General features: G+C 40.7%; 1 protein-coding gene across 2 annotated transcripts in view; it reads left to right on the top strand.

Moving 5' to 3' along the window:
• agbl4 (AGBL carboxypeptidase 4) overlaps nt 1-25,607 on the top strand; it is a 394,549-nt gene that overhangs the window by 259,445 nt on the left and 109,497 nt on the right. For both annotated transcript variants that reach the window (XM_033621660.2, XM_033621661.2), the window contains one exon: nt 3,924-3,963. In XM_033621660.2, coding sequence (XP_033477551.1) covers nt 3,924-3,963 — 40 coding nt within the window. The remainder of the gene's footprint in view (nt 1-3,923; nt 3,964-25,607) is intronic.

Here is a 25,607-nt window from a genome sequence, read left to right as displayed (position 1 = left end):
CTACAAGAAGGTCTCAGTCCGGTTGTTTTAGTGCGCAACTGAGTGTGATTGCTGTGGTCACACCTGCCCAAACAACCCGCACTAAGAGGGCAAATGAACTTGAGTTTGATTGAACCGAACCAAACAGGGCAGGTGTGAAAACACCCTTAAGCTGACAGCCATGAAGAAGTATCATTTTGTGGCATTCAAATATCAAAACATACTGACATTGTCCTGTGTAGAGGTGAACCCCACAAACCAGGTATACTAAATCAATCATTTTACCAATAATAAACACAGTGTTGTTGGTTTAATCTGCTACAGTGGGTGTTTTGTCATTATGGTAGTGAGAGGGCAGTGGCCAGCCGCTCTGAGACAGGGCTGGCTTCAACCAGGGTGTGATCCCTCAGCTCTTGGCTGTGTTTGATAAAGATTAATTCAATCCTATTTTCTGCCCTGAAATGCTTTTGCTAATGTAATTCTCTCAGTGTCAGATACCCCCCACCACCACCACCACCACCACCACCACCGCCCCCACCCCCCCACTCTCTCTCCCTCTTTTTGTGTGTGTGTGTGTGTGTCGGTCCGTCGCTTTCTCCCTCCTAAGGAACACTAAGCACCTTATCCATGTTAAGGACTAACAAAAGCAGCGGGAAGAGAGAGCAGTGGTAGTGTGTTGTAATGCTCCACCATAGATTCATTATCTGTGTATAAGTACTGGCAGGCTGAACAGCGCTCACACTCTTCATCTGTTTGTTACAGAGTGTGTGTTTGTGTGTGTGCATCACAATGTGTGTGTGTGTGTGTGTGTGTGTGTGTGTGTGTGTGTGTGTGAGAGGATTTTGGAAATAGATTTGAAATGCTGTCAGGTTTAGAAGTTCTCGCAGTGGTGAGTGAACATATACGTGTGTGTCTTCCTGATTCCATACATCTGTGGTGCTTTATATTCACACCATAATACAAACTGAGAAATGATTTTTCACATGATGCTATGGTAGTCAGTCTCCTATAGTTTCACTTGCAGAGAACTGGAGAGCCAGTAGAGGGTGCTACACTATCCAAGAGATAATTAAATTAACCTCTTCCAGTTCTAAAAATTTGGACAGGACAGATCTGCATTTGCTTTTATTCTACACCATTTACTAGAAGTATACTGCCCAATTTATGTTGCGTACAGTATCCTTCACAAGGCACAAGATATGCAAAAAGCAGATGTACTAATCAGGGATTCTTTTATGTTAGTTACTGCTGTACAGACAGAGCAGGATTTGCTAAAGAAATCTAAATGTAACGTGATATAATGTTTTCTGGTGTAGTTAAGGGAGTGATAGCGGCCGACAGTAGCTGTTCTAATCAAGGCTTTCCCTCTATACAGCAGTGCTGAGGAGAACTAGATGTGTAAATGTTTCTCTGATTTTATTGATTCCTGCTGCAGCTCCATATCTGACTGATTGTAGAGGGTCAGTAGCCTCCACAGGTGGTAGCAGCAGGAATTGTGTGTGTGTAGAGAGAGAGAGTTTGAGGCTGGGAGTGGAGGCCATGTGCGTGTAAATCTTTGTGTAAGTGAGTGTATGTGTAGCGGTGGACTGTGTGATCTCAGCTTGCTCTCTTGTTGCTCCGTGTCTCATGTTGTCACAGTGACCTCTACTGCTTACATGGTCACCCACCCCAGCATCCATACCTCCTCCATCACACACACATAGGGCACTAGAGCCATATCTTTACAGGCAACCCGCAGCCTGTACTGTGCTGGTGTACATTTACTCAAAGCAAAATCAGCAAAGAAACGTATCTAACACCCAAATACTAAAATGTTAGTGGAGCATCTTCCTACTAAGGAAGCATCTTGTTGAAATGACCTTCCCTCAGTCACAGCACAAGCATCATTATTATTTTTCAGTACTTCACTGAAGACTCAGCTCTCCAAAAAGCCCCTCACACCACCTTTTCTGCAGTGTGTCAACAACACATGGTTCTCATCAACACACAATAATTTACAAAAAAAAATTCTACTCAGTAAAACATTTAAATACATTGAAAAACAAAGCATACATTATATTTAACTTTAGATTAAATAAACCTAAAAAAATCATTTTATCTTTTATTTTTTCTATTATCATTATGTTCTATAAAACAACTTTAAAGGGGCACGCCAGTGATTTTATATTTTGTATGTCAGTGTTACTTTACTAGGACCTAGAGTCCACTGTGTTTTTGGAGCTTGACCCATGCAAGGGACTAAATGTCAGGATATCCTTGCCTTGGCCGCCTGGACTTTGATCACGTTATTTTATTTTTTGTTGTTGTTGTTGTTGTTGTTGTTTTCAAATTTTATGGATATGCAATACAATAGCAGAGGGAAAAACTTACATTCAGCGGGAAACACACAAACACCACACCCTGTCACAACCTAAAAAGTAGGGATGCTTGATTATGGCAAAAATCATAATCACAGTTATTTTGGAAACATCATGCACTGCATTGTAATGATTTTTAAAAAGTATTTCCAACAGTGGGTTTTCTATAACTTTAGCTATCATTTAATTGAAAAAAAAATTAAAAAGAGAAATGTCAAAAGTAAAATAAATTAAAAAATAAAATGAATATATACATGGTGCAAGAGGAGAGCAGTCAAGTGTAACTGTGTAACAGTGTCAACTGTAATGACTGAGCAGTGTGCGAGAGAATGAAACATATTGAAATTTCATTTCTGACTTTTCCCCCTGATGTTCTGAATAAGTTGCTAAATTCTTTGCTAGTCACTTCATAGTAATGAAGTCAGTAAGGGGTCTGAAAAGTTGCTAAATCTAGCAGGAGCGCACTGCTGTAAAGAAAAGGGATGGGCTTGATTAATATGACAAAACAAGAGCATCACTGCAAAACAGAATGTGGCACAGTAATTGTTTTATCTCGATTATCTTGTTTTCATAATTGTTTGAAGCCAAAATCATAACTGAAAATAGATTTAAATGAGTTGCCCAGACCTGCTTGAAAGTTATTTTCCTTCTTACCTTTAAGTCAAACTTTATTTTTTAGATGACAGACAAATTGTCAGAGCACTGTTAACCTTCTTTACTCTTCCTACAGTGTTGGTGAATGTATATTCCAGTGTTGCGCCCAGTGGACTCCTCTCCACTCATATTGTATATTATGAATCAGTAAGTCAGTCTGAGTAAGAGCATCTGCTAAATACTGAAATAAGTGTTTAGTAGCCTATCAGAGAGTCCCACTCCAGGCAGCACTGTATGTGAGGAGAGAAGGACTCTGAGTAGCTGAGAGTCTCTTTGCTTATCCCTCTCAGCAACTGGTTAGTATGGTGCTTGAATATTAATGAAGTCTGTTCCTAAAAGCTGGCTTTGACTGTGACCTAGCCACACACACACACACACACACACGAACACGAACACAGACCCTTCATCCCTTCCTAGGATGTGAAGATCTTTCCTGAGGGACTGGTAGATGAGGAGGGCTGAGGTGTTGATTACTGCAGTGCTCAACAGTCAAGTGTGTGTGTCTTGTAAGTGTGTGTGTGTGTGTGTAGGGAGGCAGCAGGTTAAAGAGAGGGGCAGCCAGCTAGCGCCTCCTCTAGACTCCTTCTCAGCTGCTGGAGACATCAAGTGTAAAATTGCAGACTCTTTCAAACACACTCCATCAAAACCCATGAGGTCACACTTACACGCACACTCACACGCAGTGTTGAGGAAACTGCTTTGAAAATATAGTTGTACCAGCTTGGAGATTCTTCATGTTGGATGTTGAGCTACACCAAGACTAACCTTACTAGAAATACAGTTTTGTTACTCTGAAGAAGTATCTCAGACTACTTTGTAAAAAAAATGATGACATAAGAATTACTGAGTCAAATGTTACAAAGAGAAATGCAAGTGAAGACTGATGATCATTTAATCACATTTCTTTAACTTCCTTCTCTCTTTTTCTTCCAGCAACAACGACGTCTAGACCTGCTAACCATCACCAACCCTGGTAAGTCCCTGAAATCTTTACTTTCTCCCACCGTCCACCTCTCTGCTCTAACACCACTCCACCACTGATGTAAAGCTGCTCTGTGATGCTCCCACAGGAAGCTCAGCATCCGTGTTCTTCATTGTTTTTCATGTGGTATGATATGGATTTGACAGAAACATGCCAGTAAGGCACCCAGTGTATTTCCCTCTAACCCACTTTGAGACGCTAAAAGGGTTACAAGCTGTTTTCTGGACGCTGCTTTCCTACACAAACACATCACTTCACAGTTGGGTGGAGGGACGAGGGCAGATAACAGAGTGCTTGTGTTGTGGAGAAAACCCTGAAGCGGAAGCACTACTGATTTGATGGCTGCTGGTCAGTTACTTGAGCTGTGTGAAGGGGTGCTGTCTTATGATGTGATGCATTACATGTCAAAGAACTGTTGCCTTGAAGCTCATAATGTTGGATAATATAGAGCCCAGGAATTAAGTTGTAGTCACACAAGTCATTAGGGCAAATGCCTCCAAGCGTACTGTGTGCGTGGTGGAAATTTATTTGCAAAGCACTGAACATAAAATGAGCACAAAACTGAAGACTTAAAGTAAAATATTTTGTAGGTAAACAGGACTCCCTCTGCACAGCCGGTGTTGAGGATCAGGTGCTGGTCGGCCGCAGGAACATCTCAGATAAAATCATGAACATAAACCACCACACACTAAATTACATTACTGTGATTTTATTAAGAGCGAACAACGCGTTTCGCCCGTGGCTTCTTCAGGTTCGCTCAGCAGAATCACATGAGCACTCACAGGTGTGCTAAATATACACGGGTCACATGACTTTTTATCACAGTTATTTTACCCTTCTTTTTCAATATTTTTTCTTTCACATTCTTCAGAATTGCATAGATAAAAAACAAAGCAAGATTCATAAAGACTACAAGAGTTACAAGAATATGTGATTTAACCTCATCTCATTACGTAAATGACTGAGACGGAGATTTTATAAATAAAGAAAGACTGCAGGTCCTACTTCTGTAAAATATTATTCTAAAATAATTTGCACCTAGAAAAGAAACACACATATCTTATCACAGAATGATTTGCAGTTGTACAATTTTATATCATTTCACAGACAAGAAGAAACCCACTGTGACTAGAACATCAATCTATAGCAATTATAATATGCGATGTCTTCTACATCAACCCAGTCTCACTCTGAACCTGTCTAATACTGGTGTTTGGTCTGTGGCTTGTTGGTGTCAGACACTAATGCACAGAGGCACCCTTAAGCAACAGTATGGCTGCCCTGGGAGGCAGCATTTGTTGATTCTCCAGGCAAGTACTATAGTATTAAGAGTGAGAAAGTCAGGAGAGGTGGACTTTTACCCAGCAGCCCGCTGTTTGTGTCCCGTGTGAAACCAAATGTTAATCGAGTTATTTTAATAACAACACAGTGTGCTAGTATGTGTAGCATACAATGCTAGTGATGCATGTCAAGTGATGTTATATTACGGTAGTAATAGAAGTAGTTATTTTAAGTCAAACAATGATGTTTCTTTTATTTCTAAACCTAAGCATGTTCTTGTGTTGTCTAAACTTAAGGAAGTAAACCTGAAAATGATGTTGTTGTTTTTATGTCCTAAGTTTTGGGCCATGTGGCTCAGAGGTAGAGCGGGTCGTCCATTAATCGGAAGATGGCTGTTCAAAGGTTGAAATCAAATGTATGTAAATCCTAATGATCGTAAATTGACATGCCGTCCCTGAACGTCAAAAACTGATGCACGAGGGGTCCTTAGCGCATCATGTTTTGATGTAACAGGACACTGTCCAAGTGTCAATATTTGGCAAAGTAAGAGTGAGAATGTGTCGTCTACATCTGATGACCCTGAAGTGTTCATGTGCCAAACTCTGGGCTCACACAGGACTGGCCAACACACATGCTCTCGAGTAGGGTTTCAAGAGTGAGATTTTCACAGTACGATAATCTTCTCAAAAAGTATTGCATATTATTTTTTCTGTTGTTGTGAAAACGTGTCATAACATTTATTTTCCAAGTAACAAGATACTTCGCAATAATAGCCAAAGACATACCTGCTTATTACATTATAACAAGAAACTCAACTATTTATAACAACTTATCCAGTCAGTCATTATGAGTTTTTACACTGTTTTAATGAGAAAAAGATCCAGTGAATTCTCATAGTAGGTTATATATATGTTTTTGAAGATCTTGCCCAGTAGTGTTTTTTTTTTTTTGTTTGTTTGTTTGTTTTTTACGTGGGAAAAGTAAAGAGGTTTAAGTCAAGGAGTGCACCTCTAACTTAAGTATGGTGGTTTCACAGTATGACGATACCTGTATTGCCCAATTATCATCATTATTATCAGTTACAGTGACACCTAAAGGAGTGACAACAGAAGGCTCTCATAATACTTCTGATAAAGCTGTCAAGTTACAACACTCCAAGTTCTTCTTCTGGGATGGATTACATTTGTTCTAATGACACTAGTTATTAAACCATGTTGATTGAGACATTCAAACCACTGATTGTGCTTGTTTTGATCTAATTAGATTACTAGTTTAAGTTTCTCATTACACTCTTATTATGTGCCAGCGTCTGTGTGACACCTGATCACAGTCTGTGTGCGTGACTGAGTAACTGTGTGACTGCATGTAAGTGCATGTATGTATGGCTCTTCAACATACATGAATTATTACGACCTCAGTCAAGATTTTATTTTCTAAGTGTGTTTTTATTCCTCTTTATGCATGACAAAAATTAAGTTTTTTTTTTTTTTTATATGCATTTTTCAAGGAGTTTTTCACATGTCCACTCGGGTAGATAGCGCGTTTAAGTTTTCAACTGAAGAAATATAAACCAATTTAAAAACTGTTATATATCTTTAAACTATACGAACATATTTTTAATGCTGTTAAACTGGTGTGTTTCATATATTTTAACAAATCCTAATACTGTTCAATGCCATGCAAAAGCATTGAACTTTGCTCCTCAGCTCCTCCCCTCTCTTTCCACACCTCCCTTCCTCATTCAACTCCTTCCTCTTGTCTCCTCAGCCCCCTCACCCACCTCCAATGTTGAAATAAATCATTTTTTCAATGACCATTTTCTGCAAAAAATATTGTCAAAATATTGTTTCAATATTCAATCAATTGATTTGCAGCCAGAAAAAGTCACTGCAAATGAAGTATTTTCAAGAACAACAAAGCTGCAGTAATAGTATTAATGGTAGTTGAAATATAGCCAGCGATGCATGATGCCAAGTTTATTGGACAGATTATTAGTTGTAATTACCTCCCAACATTAAATCAATACTTGGAAAATTTAAAAACTGTATTACTCCTTAGATTTTACTTAATTTTTTCCAGATTTTATTTACCTACTGTTATAGAAGGATTGGCAAGGTGTTTTTGAGCTGCACAACATTTTCTGCATTTCGTCGGCCATCTTGCTTTTTAAAGGTTTGTGTTGCACTGACAACACCTGGCCAGTGGGTGGCAGTGGGTGGCATGACACACTAGGGTCCACTGGAGTGACTTAAATGCAACTACAGCATCAAAACCCACAATAAAAAATGTCTTTCAAATAGCTGTCCACTTCACTGACCATGATGTATGAAAGGGTTCAGTGAAGTGTGTGTTCTTTGTTTGTATGTGTGTAAAAGTTCCTAAATAGGATGTAATTTTGACTTAACCATGCATGTTAACACATTTTACTTGTGTGTGTTCACAAAGTGTTTTCACATATAAATGTCGTGAAACACTTGCATATGCTCCTGAAACCCTCCGGTATACATGTTTGAAACTTCTTCATACACACAACTGAAATGTTTTGTGCTGGTACAGGCACACACTCCAGAAACACTCACTTAAACCCACATATATACACATTTATAAGTCTCTCATTATTGAAGCAATGTCGTAAACACATACAGTATCAAAAATACTGTTTACTGATTTAGACAGACTTAGCATTGTGCTTGTAAGAGGAAGTATTTTACATGTTCTTGCATGTAAAGAAATAACAGTAACACTTTATGTTATGAGCCTAGTTTGATGTCTGTTAGAGAATCTCACAGAATTTTCCTTCTGCGTGTGAGAGGCAAAATATGTGCACTGTTTGAAAGTAGTTTGAACCGTATCCAACGCACACCTCAAACTCGTAACATGCAGTTAGTCAGACGCGCATATGGTGCTCCAAGTTTGATTGGATGTGGAAACATGTCACAAAGTAGCTGCACTTTTTCGAAATCTCTGCCAGTCTTTGACTGTAGAGGCAGCTGCAAGTGCAAGGGATCTGCTGAGATGGAAAGCGAGGAGAAAATCGAAAAACGGGGGAGGAGAAACAGATGGGGACGGCAAGGAGGATACAGAGACCCATATGTCTAAAGTATCTGGATGATCTAATTTGCTTTGATTAGAATAATGCTTATGTGAGGCTCGTGGAGACCGGGTTAATTTAGCAGGTTTACGTTGCAGCTGTTCCTCAGGCCCTGGGCAGAGGCAAGACTCACCTCTGGACTTCATAGTTTGACAGAGGGCAACCAGAGAGACAGGAAGCACTGGGAATAAGGGACAGGATGTTTAGCATGTAACATATATAACATGTATACAACCACTAGTTTGAACCAAAGTGACCTCAGGAAGTTTCATTTTATGAGGTGTGTTCATGATTTATTTGTGAGGAGCTGTCTTCGAATGTATTTTGTGGTTTTGATGTTAGAAATCTAACTAATTAAATGATAAATTATGTCATGGGACCATGGGAAGATTAGCTGATTGCCATCCTTTAAATAAATAAATAAACAAAAGAGTCCTGTTCACAGACGTGGCTTTTCAGACCAATCTGAACACATTCGATCTGCGGACACACTGGTAAATTTCTAACATCCACCAAAACCAAACTCTGAATAATCAGAAAAAGAGGCCACTGAGTTTTAGAATCATGTTCTGTTTTACATCTATAACACATTATTTAAAGATATAATATGTAACTTTTTTGCATTAAAGTGTCTTAAAACTAGACCAATGTTTTATATTTTGTTGAGTTGTATACTTACATTATCCCAAATGTTTCCAACGATGCTCAAACCCAGAGAAATCTGTGATTTTAATCAAGGACATGGTCAGTCTGTTAGTGCCGTTAGATACCATTTGTCAGGCTGTCTGCCAGAACCTGGCATAAATAGACTTTTTATATAGTTTTAAGCCACATTTTTATGATACACTTTTTAGATCTTGGTCATTTTTAACTATATATATTTAATCAGATGAAGGATATTGGTCATATCATGTCTGGATCTTACATTTAAGAGAAACAAGCTGAGCAAAGGGTGGCAGCTCAGCTCCAGCCCCTGCTGCACCAAACTGCATCAGAGAAACACTGATTTGTAGCATGATACAGGTTAAGTCATGGTGTTTACCAGCTTAAATCACAAGGTTTGTTTGTTTTGGAGAGGAAGAGACCTCTGCGGATGATTCGGCTTCCTGTAAGAACCTCCTGAATGTCTGGGGCTGGTTGCACAAAACACCTTAAGTTTGTTCCTTAAGTATGAAATACCTTGCCAATAATTGACTGAAATCATCCCATTGCATAAAACCACAGAGCAATCATTAATTGTAAAGGTACTAGAGGAGTGCAGCTTTGCAAAGTTGAGTGCTCCAACTCCAGGTGGTCACAATAAATTGACTTGACTTAGTCACAAAAACTCTTCTCGGGAAGCCATTTTTTTTTCTCATTCATCTCCATAAACTCAGCCGTGTTGGAGTCAGCAGTACTTTGTTTTTTTCCTTACTTTGGTTTTTAAGGTCCAACAAACTGTAAGCAATTCCTCAAGTATAGGACCAAGATAATGTGAAACAATTCAATCGTTGAGTAACCTTTTAAGGAAACCTAAAGGAGAAGACTTAATGATGTTTTGTGCAACCGATTTTATCTCAAGGAAACCTTAGCTCTTAACTTTAAGGAAAGTCTTAACTTAAGGTGCTTTGTGCAACTGGCCTCTGGATCTTAAGTTATCAGAGAAAAAAGGTGAGCACACATTATCAGGTGCTGAGCTAGCAGCCCCTCGCCAATGAGCCGAACAGCATCAGAGAAACACAGTTTTGTAACATAAAACTGGTTTTATCAGTGTTTTTAGTGGTTTAAATCATTTGGTCTGTTTGTTTTGAAGAGGAAGAGACCCCTGAGAGACCCCTGGCAGCAAAATATTACATATTGTTTATTTAAATGTTTGTTAATGATCTTCAGGACCCTTCAGATACAGCAGGGTACATCATCATGCAAGCCTGGACTCTTTCTTTTCCACCACAGCAATTGCTCGTCTTTTGTTGTGCCGCGCAAAGTGAACAGTCACAGGAAGTCCTTCTCTTCCATTTAAGCTCCCGCCACCTTCGAGGTCTCTGCGCGGCCTCATTATATTGTCGAAACTGAATGCAAAAACAATCAACTTGAACTAAAACTTTAAGCAACCAGAAAAGGGAAAAGTAAAGGAATCTGAATGCTTAACAATGCCACTGTACTCACCAAGGTTATTGTAATTTTGCCTTCTATTCTTTGTTGGTTAGTCTTTATACTGCGACAAACTTTAGCACTCTATGGTGTCTTAAATGAGGTAAAATGGCTCAACAACCTAATAAATACGGAGAATTTTTCTGTTGCTACAAAGTTTTACTCCAGTGAAAACAAAAAATGACATGGTTACAGTCACCATCATAATACATCTTAAATTTTTTGCATGTCCTCTTTGAATGAGCTTACAGTATATTCCAGTAGAACTTCCCCCTTCAGGGTTTAGGCTACACTCGTGGAGGGGCCCCAGATAGACTGAAATAGCTTTCAATTACTTCTCACTGAAAGGTTTCTTCCTCTGACCAGTGTAGAACTCAGTGTGCTGTGTAAATTATTGCAGGTCATTATTCAGGCTGTTGTTACGTGTGGCCTTGAAGGGAAGTCTATTATATTCTTAACTTGGCAGACATATTTTATCCTGCCCTGCTGCTTATTACTATTCACAGTGGGTAAGCGGACACACACACACGCACGCACGCACGCACGCACGCATGCACACATTGAACATGGTGAAGGTTATTATGATGGCTGTATGAAGAGCAGGTGAGGCTTTCAGATGAATGACTCTGATAGGGAAACACAGGCAGGACACCCTCTCCTTCTCCTCGCAGATTAAAGGAGTTTCCGCTCCTTCGCTCCCTTTCTCCTTGTCACCCTCTCGCGCGCCTCTCTTTCTCGCTGCCGTTGGCACTTCTGCCTCTGCTCGTTTGACTTAGCGTCTCTCGTTATCTCCTGTTATTTATTAGTGATCTTATATTATCACGTCCCCTTTGTTTGTGCCCTCTCGGTGTTTGTGTATTCCCTCCTTCCTTTATCCTTTCACCTCTCGTCGTCTCGTCTCCATAGCATGGACAGCAGGAGGAATCACAGGGTGTGAACAAACTAATGGGCTCAAGTGGCTTCATAACATGCTGTGTGTGCGAGAGAGAGAAAGAGGTTTGATGAGGATTCTGCCCCCGCTGCTCTGTTGGCCTCTGTCTCTAATGGCGTTCATTAGCTGCTCACACTTACACATGTGTTCCTGCACATGTAATTGAGTGCATATATACTCTACATATGGCTCTGATATATATGCACACAGTGAAGAACAAAACACACATGGTGTCTCTTTACTCTGTCTTCCTCATCTCACACACACATGCTCACTCACTCCCACACACAGACCCACTCAAACCTCACTCGGCCCTCTTTAATTGGACACTTGAGCAGCGCACGGCTGCATCTGGCTCCTGTTGAACACAGCCTGACATTTCAGACTGCTGACCTTTCCAGCCCCGCCACAACTAAATAATGATTAGTCCTGGCAACTGTTCCACCACAGCAGCAGCCAGGTAGACACACACACACTCATGCATACGAGCAGGTACACATACCACACACACACACAGGTGCAGGCAGCACAAAACAAAACAACAAAAACACCTGCATGGAAGGCTTTGTCTTTTCACAGTGAGAAAATGGGGTGCAGACATTGATTCGAGAGGCCATTGTCATTCTTTTGGTTTATCGATTAGATTGTCCTTTTCCATATCTGCAGTCAGCACCCAATAATGTGTTGTTCTAAATTAACTCTGCTTGCCTCTGTTTAGTTTCTGCTTTCCCCTTTATGCGCTCTCAGCATTACAGTGGAAAAAAGGTCAATCATATTCATGAGATCTGGGCAGATTTGAGAGGATGGTTGTGTGTGAGTGAGTGAGTGAGTGAGTGTGTGTTTGTGTACTTGTGCGCACACTTTTAGGTTTGTGCACAGATGTATGCAGCTCATGTGTGTGCCTGTGTGTGTGTGTGTGCGTCTAAAGCAATGAAGTAGCGTGGAGATAATAGGCAGTTCTCAGATCTCTCCTCTCACTTTCTTCTTTTTGACTCTATCACTTCTCTCTTTGTATCTCCATTTCCCTGCTGTTTCTGTCAGAACAGAATAGAAATGCTCTTTATTAGCGCCCCTCTCTCTACAGATAGTCTTTGTGTTTCCTGCTTTGCTCTCTCCAGACAAAACCACTGTACATATCTGTGAGGTCAGAGGTCACATTTTGCACGGCCAGCTGCTCGCATTCAAATGCTGAGTCTGAATCTTTTCATTCTACACAGGTCTGGTCTGGAAATTGAAGTATGTAAATCCAGCATATGAGTTGCGGGAGTATACGTACAAGATTATTAAGTATGGAGCCGATGGTCACAACTGTAATTATTTCAGGCTTATTGTTGCCATGGAAACAACCTGGTCAGGGCATATGTTAAATAAAATCAGACATCAAAGCAGGAAAAACAGCAGCTCATGTTGCTAAATTTAAATTTTGATGCATCTTTTGAAAAAATGGCTGCATGTTTTTTGATCATATAGAGGAGTATTCAGAGGATACACTGAGTGCACAAATCAAACATAGCTAAAATTTTACAGTCTTAAATAGCTTACCAAAATCACCATTCTTACAAGTGTTTGAATATGCAAGCAAATTTTTGGTGGTAGTTCTTACAGTAAGATTATTCACTGTCACAAGTGCATTTATTTTACACACCACAGCATGGGTAGATTATGAGACAGTGGGCCCCTGGGCACAGCTATGCAGAGGGCCCCAAAACCTCTCCTACAGAGGAGCAAGACAGACTCAGATTGCACCTACTTATTGGCCACACATCTGTATTGGCCGATATCCACTGCCATCTACCATAAGCCTATTGTCAAATAAGACGGAATTCCTCGATGGCAGTGACCGATATTTTTCCATTGTGTCACATCAATTTTGCACAGGCTAAAAAGCAGGACTCGAGATTAATAGCGTCCGTTGTCCCAGGGACAATAGAAAACATGTTTAGGACAAACAGATCTTCCTCGGGACGCCTTTGGGACAAAAGACCCAGTAAACTCACTATCAACATGTCAGGGGATGCACCCCATTGTTTCCTTGCTAATGCTACATTGTGAACAGCATGTGTTGACATTGGCAACAGGAGAGCTAATGTTAGCCGTTAGCCATTAGCAGCCAATGCTGACAGAGGTTGCATGAAGTTACATTATGAGGCGTTCAAGCTCCATTCAGCAAAAATTAGTAGTAGGCGAAGGTCAGTTATAAAGTTGTCAAGATGTGTTCAAATGTAATCCTGTAAAATTCAGTGTTTGGTGAGAAATGTGAATAAATACAGTTGTTTGAAGGAGAAATTTGTTGATGTTTCCCTAGCATTATAAAATAGATTTTAAAGAGGAAATCATGACATATTAAATATAATAACAATATAATTTTTCCGTGTGAAAAATTTAAAGGTTGGTTCATAAATTTGTTTGATTGAATTTGTGCTCATTCAAAGGTAATGTAATGATGTGCTAAATAACTTTAAAACTGCTCAGTTATTTTTTTATAGTGTAGACGTCTTTGTGTCACTGGGCCAAAAGGAGGAATAAATAACAACAATAATAAGATAAACAACAATGTAAAAACATCTGTATAAGTATCGGCTATCGGCCAAATAATTATTTTGAACATTGGTATTGACCCAGAATGTCACATTTATTTAGCCTCTTTTTGTGTTTGTTTTGCATGTTTGTATTTGTTTCTCATTCCTTTGTGGTCCTTTGAGTCTCTTTGTAGTTGCTTTGCATCTTCTTGTGTTCATTTTGAGTCTCTTTGTAGTCATGTTGTGTTTCTCTGTGGTCATTATGTGCCTCTCTATGTCTCTTTACAGCTGTTTTGCATGTCTTTATAATCTTTTTGTTGACAAGTTGTGTCTACATGTAGCTGTTTAATGTGCCTCTGTGGTCATTTTGAGTCTCTTTCTGCTCCGCATGTTAATTTGAGTAAGATTTTGCAGGTGAAGGCCAGGTGGGCCCCTGACACTGTGGGCCCCGGGCCTGTGCCCAATAGGCCCATCTATTAATCCTTGAACGCACCACCATAGCTGATACCCAGATCTAGTAGTCAATGATTACATACATATGATAAATTTGAAGGAATCTGCAGTGTGCTGGAGAAATCCCTCGCTGTGCAGCAAATGTGTTATCAGCTACAATATGACCTACAAATCTAGATAAACAGCCGTGATTTGGAGGTTAAGTCATTACTTTGTCTTCTTAATCTTTAACTTGTGCTAAAGCTGACGAATTAACAAGTGAGAGAAATGTGTCGTCCATTTCACTCTTTCACCAATACAGTACACATGAAAATGAGGTTTCTTACCAGGATGGCAATTACAGTTACTCAAATTACCAGGAGGGGCAACAGTTAATAAAACAAACACGCCATTAGGAAAAAAACATGGAAATTGGTTTTAGCCGTTGATAGCCAATTATTACAGAAAGCTCAGCCATCAGCAACAAGTTTTTTGTCTACCAAACTCTTATTATGGTCAGCTAAAACACGACAAGCACTAACCTCATAAAATGAAAAAAAATAAGAGAAAATTGTTTGTAAAACTTAAAGGAAATAATCTTTTTAATTCTTACTTTTCATTATGTGCAGGGAGACTCCCATGAGCCTTTCTTTCTCTCTGAGGAAGCACCAGCATTAACAGTGGCTCTCTATTTGCATAACACGTGTCAGAATACTGGGATTACTTGGAAGAAGATTGTCTGCAGTGTGAACGTGGGGTTAACAGAGTTTTCTCTAATTTACACAATGCACCAGCCTGGCCTTCTCTCAGCCATTTAATAGCTTCCATTTCTTCAGATGAAAGTCTCCGGGCTGCCATCCAAACAATATAGTGATATATCATGTATTTATGTCTTTGTTGTGGTGGTGGTAGTGCTGCTGTTGTTTTGAATATGATGTATTTTTCTTGGTCCTCTTGCAAATTGCATTCATGGAGTTCTGTCATATTGGTGTAGTAAGAGTTTCCCTGCCGCCTCTAACTCCTATAAAATGCTTGCTGCATGAAACACAGGGAGAATATTTAAAGTCTTTGTGGTGGTACCTTTACTGTTTGACTTTGAAGAAGACAGCTTTGTGTCAGAACATTAATCTTTTTTTATTCCTGCAGATAAATGAAAGTTAACCCCTCGTGCATACCGGTTTCTTTTTCTGTTCAACTGTACAGACTTTCATCAGCCGATCTTTATCTACTGGACCAATCCCCCTTTGAGTTACGCTGAAACCTACACTCATTCATTAAGCTCTCATTTCATCACCATTTACTTCCATCTTTCTATAACTGCACATCTTAGAGTTGAGCAACAAAGATCTATTCGGCAGAGAGGTTGCAGTTCTGTGCGCACCAAGCTTTAGCATTGTTAGCCACGCTCACTGTATTTCTCTGAAATGCTAATTGTGACCTGTGTGACTCCTTTTGAAATAGAGAAAAGTGTTTAAACTCCATTTTCTTCTCCAATTGGTAACACTGCACCAGGCCTCTATTAATTGTTGAAAATGAAAAAGCCAGTGGCAGCAGTAGGTCTATGTACAACAAACAGAAACTGGAGCTCTGCTGCTGTCGTTATTACTTTAAAGCAGCTACAAGGAGTTTTTAACTCACTGTGAAACCACTCAGTTTAGTACTGATGCTTCTATATGACTTGCGTAAGCACATGAGACCATCAGTGAGTAGACTGGTTATTTCTTTATAGTTATTCATGATGCTCGTCCCCAGATCCGATTTTCCACAAAATCAGTCCAAACGCTATACGGCATGCAGACTGGAAGAGCATATGTTTACATTCTCCCTGGTAAAGCTTTTGCAGCAAGTAGTACGTTAGCATATTAAAAGGAAGCAGGAGGAGATTTTTCTTTTTGTATTTTTGATGTTATAGCCTATTTTGTGGTTATTGCTGAACAACAAAAATCTAAAAGGGACAGGCTCAGAGGTAGAGTGGGTGGTCCACTAATCGTGGATCGGCGGTTCAATCCCCGGCTCCTCCAGTCTGCATGTTAAAGTATCCTTGAGCAAGATACTGAGTCCCAAATTGCTCCTGATGGCTGTTCCATTGGTGTGTGAGTGTGTTAAAAACTGAGTAGCAGGTGGCACCTTGTGTGGTTGCCTCGGCCACCAGTGTGTGACTGTGTGTGTGAATGGGTGAATGTGACTTGTAGTGTAAAAAGCGCACTGAGTGGTCAGATGACTAGAGAGCCATACAAGCGTAGGTCCATTTACCATTTACATGAGTGAATGCAGGTGATTGACCATTGCTCAGGCAATATTGAATGCGGACAGCGCCTGATGTGACCAACATGAAAAGCTAGCTTGCTAAACAATGCTAGCTAGCTTGGTTATAAATGCAGCCAAATATGATGTTGTTGGTTCATTTTCCATTTTCTCATGTTCTATGCCTGTCTCCTGACTCACTGCAGGCCAGGAAGAAGCTCTCCTGTGGGGGAGTTTGTATTTTTCATCTCCTATATCATAGAATATCAGCTTGTTAAACACGACAACAATCAGTGTCTACTTTACTCATGTCTTTGCTATTGTTTAGGCTGCAAGTTCGCTGGTCAAAGTTAATTTGAACTCCAAGCAAATGTTTTATTCAGTCCTTCACTTGCACTGAATGGAAGTCAACAGGAGGCGAACATTTGCTAATGTTAATTTCACTCATGTGAGATTGTACCCTGATAGATCACGGACCAAACACAAGTCAACCTTAGTCAATCTTTCAACAGATGAGCTTTCAAAACCAATCCTGAACTGGTCCTCTTTCTCCGAGACAGGTATGTAAGATGTGTAGTTTATTTAAGAAATACATTGCCAGCTGTGTTTTTACAACAATATATGAATTTATGTTGGTGGCAAAAACAAAGCGAGCTAATGCTTTGACTAACATTAGTTGAATGTAGCTAATGTTAGCTGCACCAAAAAAATAAAAAAATAAAATAAGGAAAAACATAGCATTCAGAATAAGTAGCATCTTTCTTTCACTCTGCACTAGCTAGATCAAGATCTTCATGACACGAGGTGGTGGTGCTCATGGAAAAAGCAGTCCTCACTCTGGGAAACACTACTACCTTTATCCACAGGGGCCACTAAAATCAACACAAAGTGAAAGTTCCTTGTAGTTTCTTTAGTGTGAGCAATTGTTGTCAAAGTCTTCCTACCCGATCACCTAATGGTTTTTGAGACAGCGTTCCCATCCAGCCGGAGCTGGTGGAAACGTCTGAAACAACCTGTATGCAGCCTCCTGCTTGCTTCCCAGGCCTGTGCTACATACCTGAGCTGATAGAAATCTCTGGGTGGCTCGATCGCTGTGTGGTTGACTGGCTTTTGGGCTGAAGAGCTGCAGAGATTTGTTTTTAGTGGAGCATAAGACTTCGCACCTTGAGGAAGGGGAGGGGAGGGAAGAAGACAGAGAAAAAAACAGAGACGAACATTATTTATAAAAAAAAAAAATACTATCAGGCTTTTGTGTAAATGAGCAGCTGTGAAAACAACACTTCCTATTATTGCCCTAATTATATCCTTTCTCTGGGAATTTGCATATTTTATCTCCCTCCTCTTCATTATGGGGGACTATGCTTCCATTTTGACGTGGTTAAAAAAAAACATAAAACAAACAAAGAAGGAGATGAAGGATGGGAAGGAAAGGGAGGGAGGGAGGCAAAGAAGGAGGGAGGGAGAGGGGAGCGCTGGCCGCTTCATATTGAGTATTTTCCAGTTGATTTTCTTGAAGGCTTCTCAGCAGCGTAGCTAAATAAGCAGCAGCATGCTAATGAATGGAGAACGAGTGTGATAATTTACCAGACAAAGAATGGGAGACTGTGAGAGATAGGAACCAAAAGGAAGGGGAAGCACAGTGTTGAAAATATTTTTGCAAATTATGTGTCATTAAACAATTATTTAAAACCTCTCTCCAGTCTATATGCCTGAAGGTTCTTTTTGTCAAGCCTACATTACTAATGCTTAGAGTAAATACTCCCTGTGTCGCAAATACGGTAATTTCACGCACTGTACACACAGTCAACCATGTGTTTCATGTTTTTGCATGCAGAAAAGGAGGGAGAGTGAGCGAGTGCTAAACTCAGAGGACAGTAAATGACAACAGAGAAGCGTAGACTCTGTCTGTCCTCTTTCTAAAAGGGCAATGTGACGAAGGCAGTAAACAGGCTGTGAACAGGCTGTGGGCTCTGAGATTATTTCTTTGTCACCAGCAGAGACACCAGTGTTGCTGAGCACCGCTGTGGAGCAAATCCTCCTAGAGAGGACTGATTGGATTTTTGTTCCAGGGAGCCTTTTGTGTTAGCAGCATAGGGACTAGATAATAGAGGTTGATGCCACTCTGTCTCTGTGTTATGGCTGGTGGATTGGGTTTTTGGACTCTGTGTGTGTGTGTGTGTGTGTGTGTGTGTGTGTGTGTGTGACATAGTTTCTTTCAACAACCACTATATCACTGTTATTCACAACTTATTGCATCCTCTTTGCTTCAGAGCCTATAGAATGCTAAATATGGGAGCATTTGGGCGATCTGCTAACAATACGGATACCTGTAACCAATAGTGAGGCTTTACCGCTAATATGAATTGTTAATATGGTAACCTGTCACTCTGCTAAATTGTTCATGTGAAGATATTCTGTGCAGGTATGCGCACGTTTGCCGGGAGGTACTCGCTGCCGTGGTCAAGGTCATTATCGGCCTTTTCTCAATGTGCTTCAGTCTTCCTGTCAGATCTACATGTGGAAGATGTATAGCCAATGAGTGTGTATGCAGAGGGCTGTATGTATAAATAAAAATGTTATACATTATTGATTTCCGTAGGGAAATTCTACTTTTAATTGCCCTGCTTTCACTGGGAGATCAGTGGAGTTTTTCTCCAGGAAACTTGAACGCAGCAGCCACTTGAACCCTAGTCCTTAAAATTCAGGAAAATCTCCTACTCATTACGCCACCCTACTGTCCTGTGTGTGTGTGTGTGTGTGTGTGTGTGTGTGTGTGTGTGTGTGTGTGTGTGTGACAGAAATGCGCAGTGCTAATGTTTCCAGCAGTGCACATTTTAAAAGTGAAACTAAACAGTATTTTTTTGATTGAGAAATATTTGTGCAAAACAGAGTATACTACTCAGCTCAGGAGGATAAATATCGATTCACAGGTATTGACCAACAATATCGTCAAACCTCTGCAGACACTTAATTTATGGCACATTTAGAATTGCACCTGAAACCCCTGTGTACCTGTCTCTAAGTGGAGGCATCTCAGTGAAGTGTGGACTGTTGTCAGGCCGTGTGTCTCAGGCGGTGCAGCACCTGATTGCCAGATTTGTCTTGACTGTTTTCTCCTCCTCACAACTAAACGTGTCTCAGCAGTGACAGAGAGACAGAGTGTGTCTCCCCCCGTTGTCACATCGGCTGCCATCCTGCATGTGGATGGCAGAGGAGATGCCACAGATTTACCACAGATTTAAATAGGTTCGGGTCAGCGTTATTTTAGCTTAAACAGATGAAAATGTGTTTGCATTTTGTTCACTTGGAGTTTTTGCTCGCTAAGATGAAAAGCAGATTTAGACATGAATAAAAACATGAAATAGATTTGAGGGTGCGAGGGGAAAAAAAGCGCCGTGGCATAAACAGATTTTATTGTACTTTGGAGACTCGCAGCTCTTTCAACAGAAATTAAAACAAGAGTAATAAAAGAGCAGCACGTAATGGCAAAAGGAAAAATAAACGAACAAGACGACTGCTGGGTTTTGATGTGCTTTTTTAGACGCAGCAGCTGCACCAACACTTTGTATTAAGCTCTGAATCATTCTTAACCTCCTCCAAGTGTACAGTAAGCTGCAGGAACGATTCTGTGGAGGGTTTTGAGATCTGTGACCTTGCTTGTCCTTGACTGGTGTGTGTGTGTATGCGTGGGTGGGGGTCTGTGTCTGGCTGGCTGGTGTTTAAGTAAAGGCTGCTAGTTGTCAAAGCACTTTGCCCCTCAACATGCCCCCCCAATCTGACCCACCTCCCCCCTCACCCCTCCACCACCACGGGTTCCCCCATCCCCTAGCGAGGAGCGAGCTGCTGGTTGGCCTTGGTTTTATCTGCTATTATCTGTCAGATGCTGTGTACCTGTGAGCCTGGCTGCCCCTCTGCATGACGGGCGGCTGCGGTCGCTTGTCCAATCCCAGTGGCTACCTGCTGTCAGCTACAGCAGCAATGAGAAGTTCTATGGCTGCCTCCGTCTCTGTCTGACAGCCACCCTGGAGGAAAGAGTGAGAGAAGCAAAGGGAGGAGAAGGAAAAAGGGGGGAGAAATACCATTAAGATGAGCTGTATTCCCACAGACCAAAGCCTGCCCACCAGCCATGTGCGGCAGCTCACCTGGCTGCCAGATAAGTGGAGATTAGAGGAGAGGAGATGGTGGAAAAGGTATTAGAGGCATAAAAAAAAAAATTCTCTCTGAAACCCGGGGACAGCCTTGATACTTTTAGGATTTCTTGTGTCGTGTGTGACATTTGATGCCGACGCAGAAAGGGCACAGAGGCAGACAGTCCACGCTGCTCTTACACAAATGGGGCAATATTCGTTCTTTTATATATGTTTCTGCTTGTTTGTTCCCTGTCGTCTGTTGTTGTTCGCCTTGCTGTTGCCACTGTATAAATTACAGTTTTGTGAGTTCCCTATCTAGTTAGCAGAGAATAACGGGCTAGTGACAGTGGTAAGATCAATACAGGGCCGCTGTTGGAGGTAGAGCGGCCCTAATGAACTGAATTGACTGGTGCTGAAATATGATCAGTATTTCTCTGGTGGTCATTATGTTCCTTATGAAGAAGATCAATGTCTCCTGGGTGGATCACTGAGTATACCCAGCATGATGGCAGGGCCAGCACTGATACCACTCTAAATACTTAATGAAGGATTTATTCACAATAAGCCAGTTTGCCTGTGTGTGTGTGTGTGTGTGTGTGTGTGTGTGTGTGTGTGCGCGCGCGCTTCATGTCCATCTTTCTTCATTTCTTGCGTCTCTCTTTCAGTCAAAGGTCTGTTTTCAGGCCCCGCAGCATTAGTAACTGATGTGCTTTTATGAGACTGTGCTGTTCATTTCATGGGCTATCACTTTTTAAATTGGTGAATGCCTTCTTCATGGTTGATTAGTAATTCATGCGGAGCTAATTAAGAGGCATAATAAGAGAAAGACTGGTGACGTGCCTCCAACCAAAATAGGAAAACGCTTTTACCCCGGACTGTAAACAGTTGTGATTGATCGTGGTGGCACATCGCCCATAAAAGACGTTTACGCTCCTCTGAATCCGTCATCTTGGAGCCAGACACCCATATCTTCATTTTACTCAGTGCTTTCCTGATCTTAGAGCATCTTTCCAGAAAGTTGTCTAAATGATCCCTCCGTCCCGGCTGTCTGATGCCTGGCATCGTCATTTTGCTGGGTCTGTTGTCTGTATGCCGCTGCTCAGGCTGGCGCTCGCCCCTGCCAACCATCATCACACACACACCTGTACCAGCATCTGTCCATCCTGCAGATTGGCACAGGTGCTGCCTTTAGATTGACTGTCTACGTGCCGTTAAGTTAATGCACACCTCCAAGCGCCGCAGACATTTTTCACCTAAATTGCAAGACCTCATCTTGTTCTGCTTCTCTCACTATATTTGTCTGTCACACATATTTACACACACACACACACACACACACACACACTGATCAGAAGCCCAAAGGGGTCGTTTACTTTATCTGTCCATCCATCTGTCCGTTTGTCAGTGGGAACTCTTTATGATTCCAGGCGCAACACTGCAATGATGACGTGTGTACCCGCAGTCTAATTCCATCATCAGCATCATTACTGCTATTATGCCGTGTCTCCCTATAATACAGGCTAATGGATGACCAATAAAGATAGATGAGCCTGGCAGTGTGGAGCTAATAGGCAGGACATGATGTCTGGCTTCTGTCCTGACTCTAGTCTTTACCCGATCAACTGCCCCCATAGATAAAGCATAGGTAAAATATGATCCAGAGTTATTCCTTCAACTTGAATCAATCGCTGTATCTTCTGCTCATTAGCGTGCCGATAGTTTGCAACGACTCAGGGTGGATTTTGTGTGCTTGAGTAACTATTTAAAAAAAGAGCTGACTGGATTTATTAAATAAATATCAGCTCTGCTTTTAATTCTCATGATGGTGTGAAGTCAACACACAACAGTGGGCACACAGCACTGATATTTAAAAGTGATATTTATTACCGCTTCGGACATGGAAAGGTCATTTTATACGTGACTGAAAGTGCAGCAGCCCCTCTCTAATTACATGTACTGTATATAGTCTGATATAAGGGTGTGTGTGTGTGTTTGTTAGACAGCGAGAGCATTCCTGCTGTTACATGGTAAATGTTTTCTGTGAACAAGGCCTGAGACCCACCAAGGAGATTAAAATGAGAAGTCATGGCGTCATATCTTTGGGTACAATACATGGGCAGTAAAATCTGGTCTGCACTATAATAGAACATGGAGAGGACTCATTTGTTTCACTGTAGCATCTACAGCTATCATCCATTCAAGTGTACCCAAAAAGTTCTCTCAGGCCAAGTGAACCCATGGAGGCTACAAATGACACACCCACAGAGCACCTGAGTGGTCACCATCCCTTTATTTCTAACAGTGTCTGCTGTAACCCTCCGACATCGCAGCTCCAGTTACATGTGTCACACCCCATAGCTCCCATGGGGTGAGACAGCATGTCCCAGCTTTCATTTTATAGCCTTAGGACCCACTGTAATGTTTGGGTCAGAGGGATGTCAATCAACCACAGACAGGATTTTAACTTTCTGTCCTACTTCCTGGTATATTACATTGATGGTGAATTACAAAAACAACCTACATAAAATAGTCAATACGTCCAGTGAGATTGCTGGACAGCAGCAAACTGCAAAACTACTGAGTGGTGAAAAAAGGGCAGGTGATTAATAGGGAGCTTTACATCCCCTATTTAGTATATTCGAGCTGTTACTATCAGGCAGTATCGGGTGCCATCCCTCCGAACCAACCAGGCTCACAGATCATTTGTGCCTACCATTGTTGCACTGTTTAACAAACTGTGAACGAAAAAACGGAACCTCTGTGTGTGTATGCAGCACCTTAAGATATGTAGAGTGCTTCAGTGATATGTGGCGGACAGGTTTATATATTTATATATATATATTTATATATTTTTGTTTATCCTCCTGAGACCTGAACTTGTGTTTGCTATGCATTTTTAATTCCTCCTAGCTATTTGGGATCAGTAGAGCCTGATAAGTATAAACAACTAAACATTGTCAATGATAATAAAGTCCCAGTGTCCTCAAACTAGGTGATAATAAAGTTCCAAAGTCCTTTAACAAGTTGAATATTCCCAATGTCTTCAAAAATGTTCTCAGATGAGTACTTCCTAATTGACAGGGTCTTAGCTTGTTATTGTTGCTAGAATTAGTCTAATTTGTTGTCATATCAAATTACAAGCTTTATCAATGATAAATAAACAAGTTTCAACCATAAAATATGATCAGGTTTTGGACCTTGTCCACTTTTGTGTCGGGATCGGCTGCAGACAGACTTGGCAGAGATGGCTGCCATTTTGTTTTTACATGGATTAGTGTATGGTGATCTTACTACCACTAGATGGCACAAAGAAGTGTCCACAAATGAGGACAACAGGTTTAAGTTAAGCAGAGTGAAGTAGAAAGTCCAGTAAACCCAAAATGTGATGTCCTCATGAGGACGCAGGGTCTCAGGAGGTTATTTATCTGATGAATGCTGTACAGTACATGATGAATTCTCGACTAATGTATGTATCTGTATGGACCATGGGCATGTGAATATCTTTACTAAACCATAATATACTTCATCCCCTTATTGCATAGATAAACAGTACACCATTTATCACTTGTGAGATAATCAAGAAAATATTATATAACAAGTGGCAAAGATGCGGCAGTGACCAATCAGCCTTGCAGTTCATATATAAAAGTGTACACTTTCTATATATTACACAAAACAGTGAGTTCATTCCAGCACTGTGACCTGGTTGAGCCGAACAAGAGAGCTCAGGAGTGCAGTGAAGCAACGTTTCATGAAATAATTACAGAGAGGGAAAGGGAGTACATGGGTTAAGTTGTGAGACTTTTGGTGCATGAAAATAGTTCTCACAGAGGCTGACGTGACGTACAGTACCTTATAAAGACTAGTTCAGAAATAAAAAGTACTTTAAGTAGAGCAACTGTGCAAACTGGCATGAATAGTAATTTGTATTAGCAATGGATTTACAGTCAGTTTTGTAAACTGTGCTATCATGAATTACATGATGATATAAGTGTATTTGTCACTCTTTTTTCTCCACTTTGCTTTACATTAATGTATCTCAGTCATTATTCTTATTATTAACTGATGCGCTGCTGTTCTTATTGCTATTTCTCAACCTCATATGAGGGAGGGTGGGAGGGAGTGGGTGCGGATTCATTCTTGGAAAAGCTCATGTCACTAAATAGTTTTGCTCCTAAAATGCTAATAAAATATGTTTAGGAATTACATGATGACAATAGGGGTGGATTAAATGGAAATAGCAGACTGTGGTGAGTTTACAAGAAATGTATCACTTTATTAGGAGTTGTTCTGAAAAAAAAAGCAGGAAAATGTGTGTGTTTAGAGGGATTTTCTTTAAAATTACATAATCACATTTAGAACTGTCTGTTAAAAAAAATAAAATTCCCATCTTTTGAGCACCCACTTAAACTCTTTTGGAGAAAGTTGTTTAAATTTAGATTAAACTTCGACATCATGCAAGACTTTTACATGGAGTGGAGTTCCCCTTTAATCACTGGCCACTTCAAAGACAGAACACTGCAGAAACTGAGCAGCCTTATGTTGACAAGCCCAGCCTTGAGGACAGGGGAGCCACTGAACAGAAGCTTAGATTAGCAGTAATCCTCTGTTCGACTTGTTGAGAAGCTGCTCAAATCTCTTATCCATCACTCTCGTTCCTGTTATAGTTTTTGGGGCCTCTGCCAAAATATCAGTGCATAGATGTATATGAAATAATCAAACCTTTCATTAAAAAATGCTGCAAAATTAACTTCTTCTGACAACTTAGTACTTCTTCACTGAAAAGTTATGCAGCTAGTCTCAGATGTAACCACTCACTTGTATTAGAAACAGCCTAAAATCCTGCTCCAATAGCTGACATAAAATGACTGGCATTT

Source organism: Epinephelus lanceolatus, chromosome 6 (genome assembly GCF_041903045.1).
Source record: "Epinephelus lanceolatus isolate andai-2023 chromosome 6, ASM4190304v1, whole genome shotgun sequence".
Classification (NCBI taxonomy): Eukaryota; Metazoa; Chordata; class Actinopteri; order Perciformes; family Serranidae; genus Epinephelus; species Epinephelus lanceolatus.
This window is presented reverse-complemented; position numbering and strand designations above follow the sequence as displayed.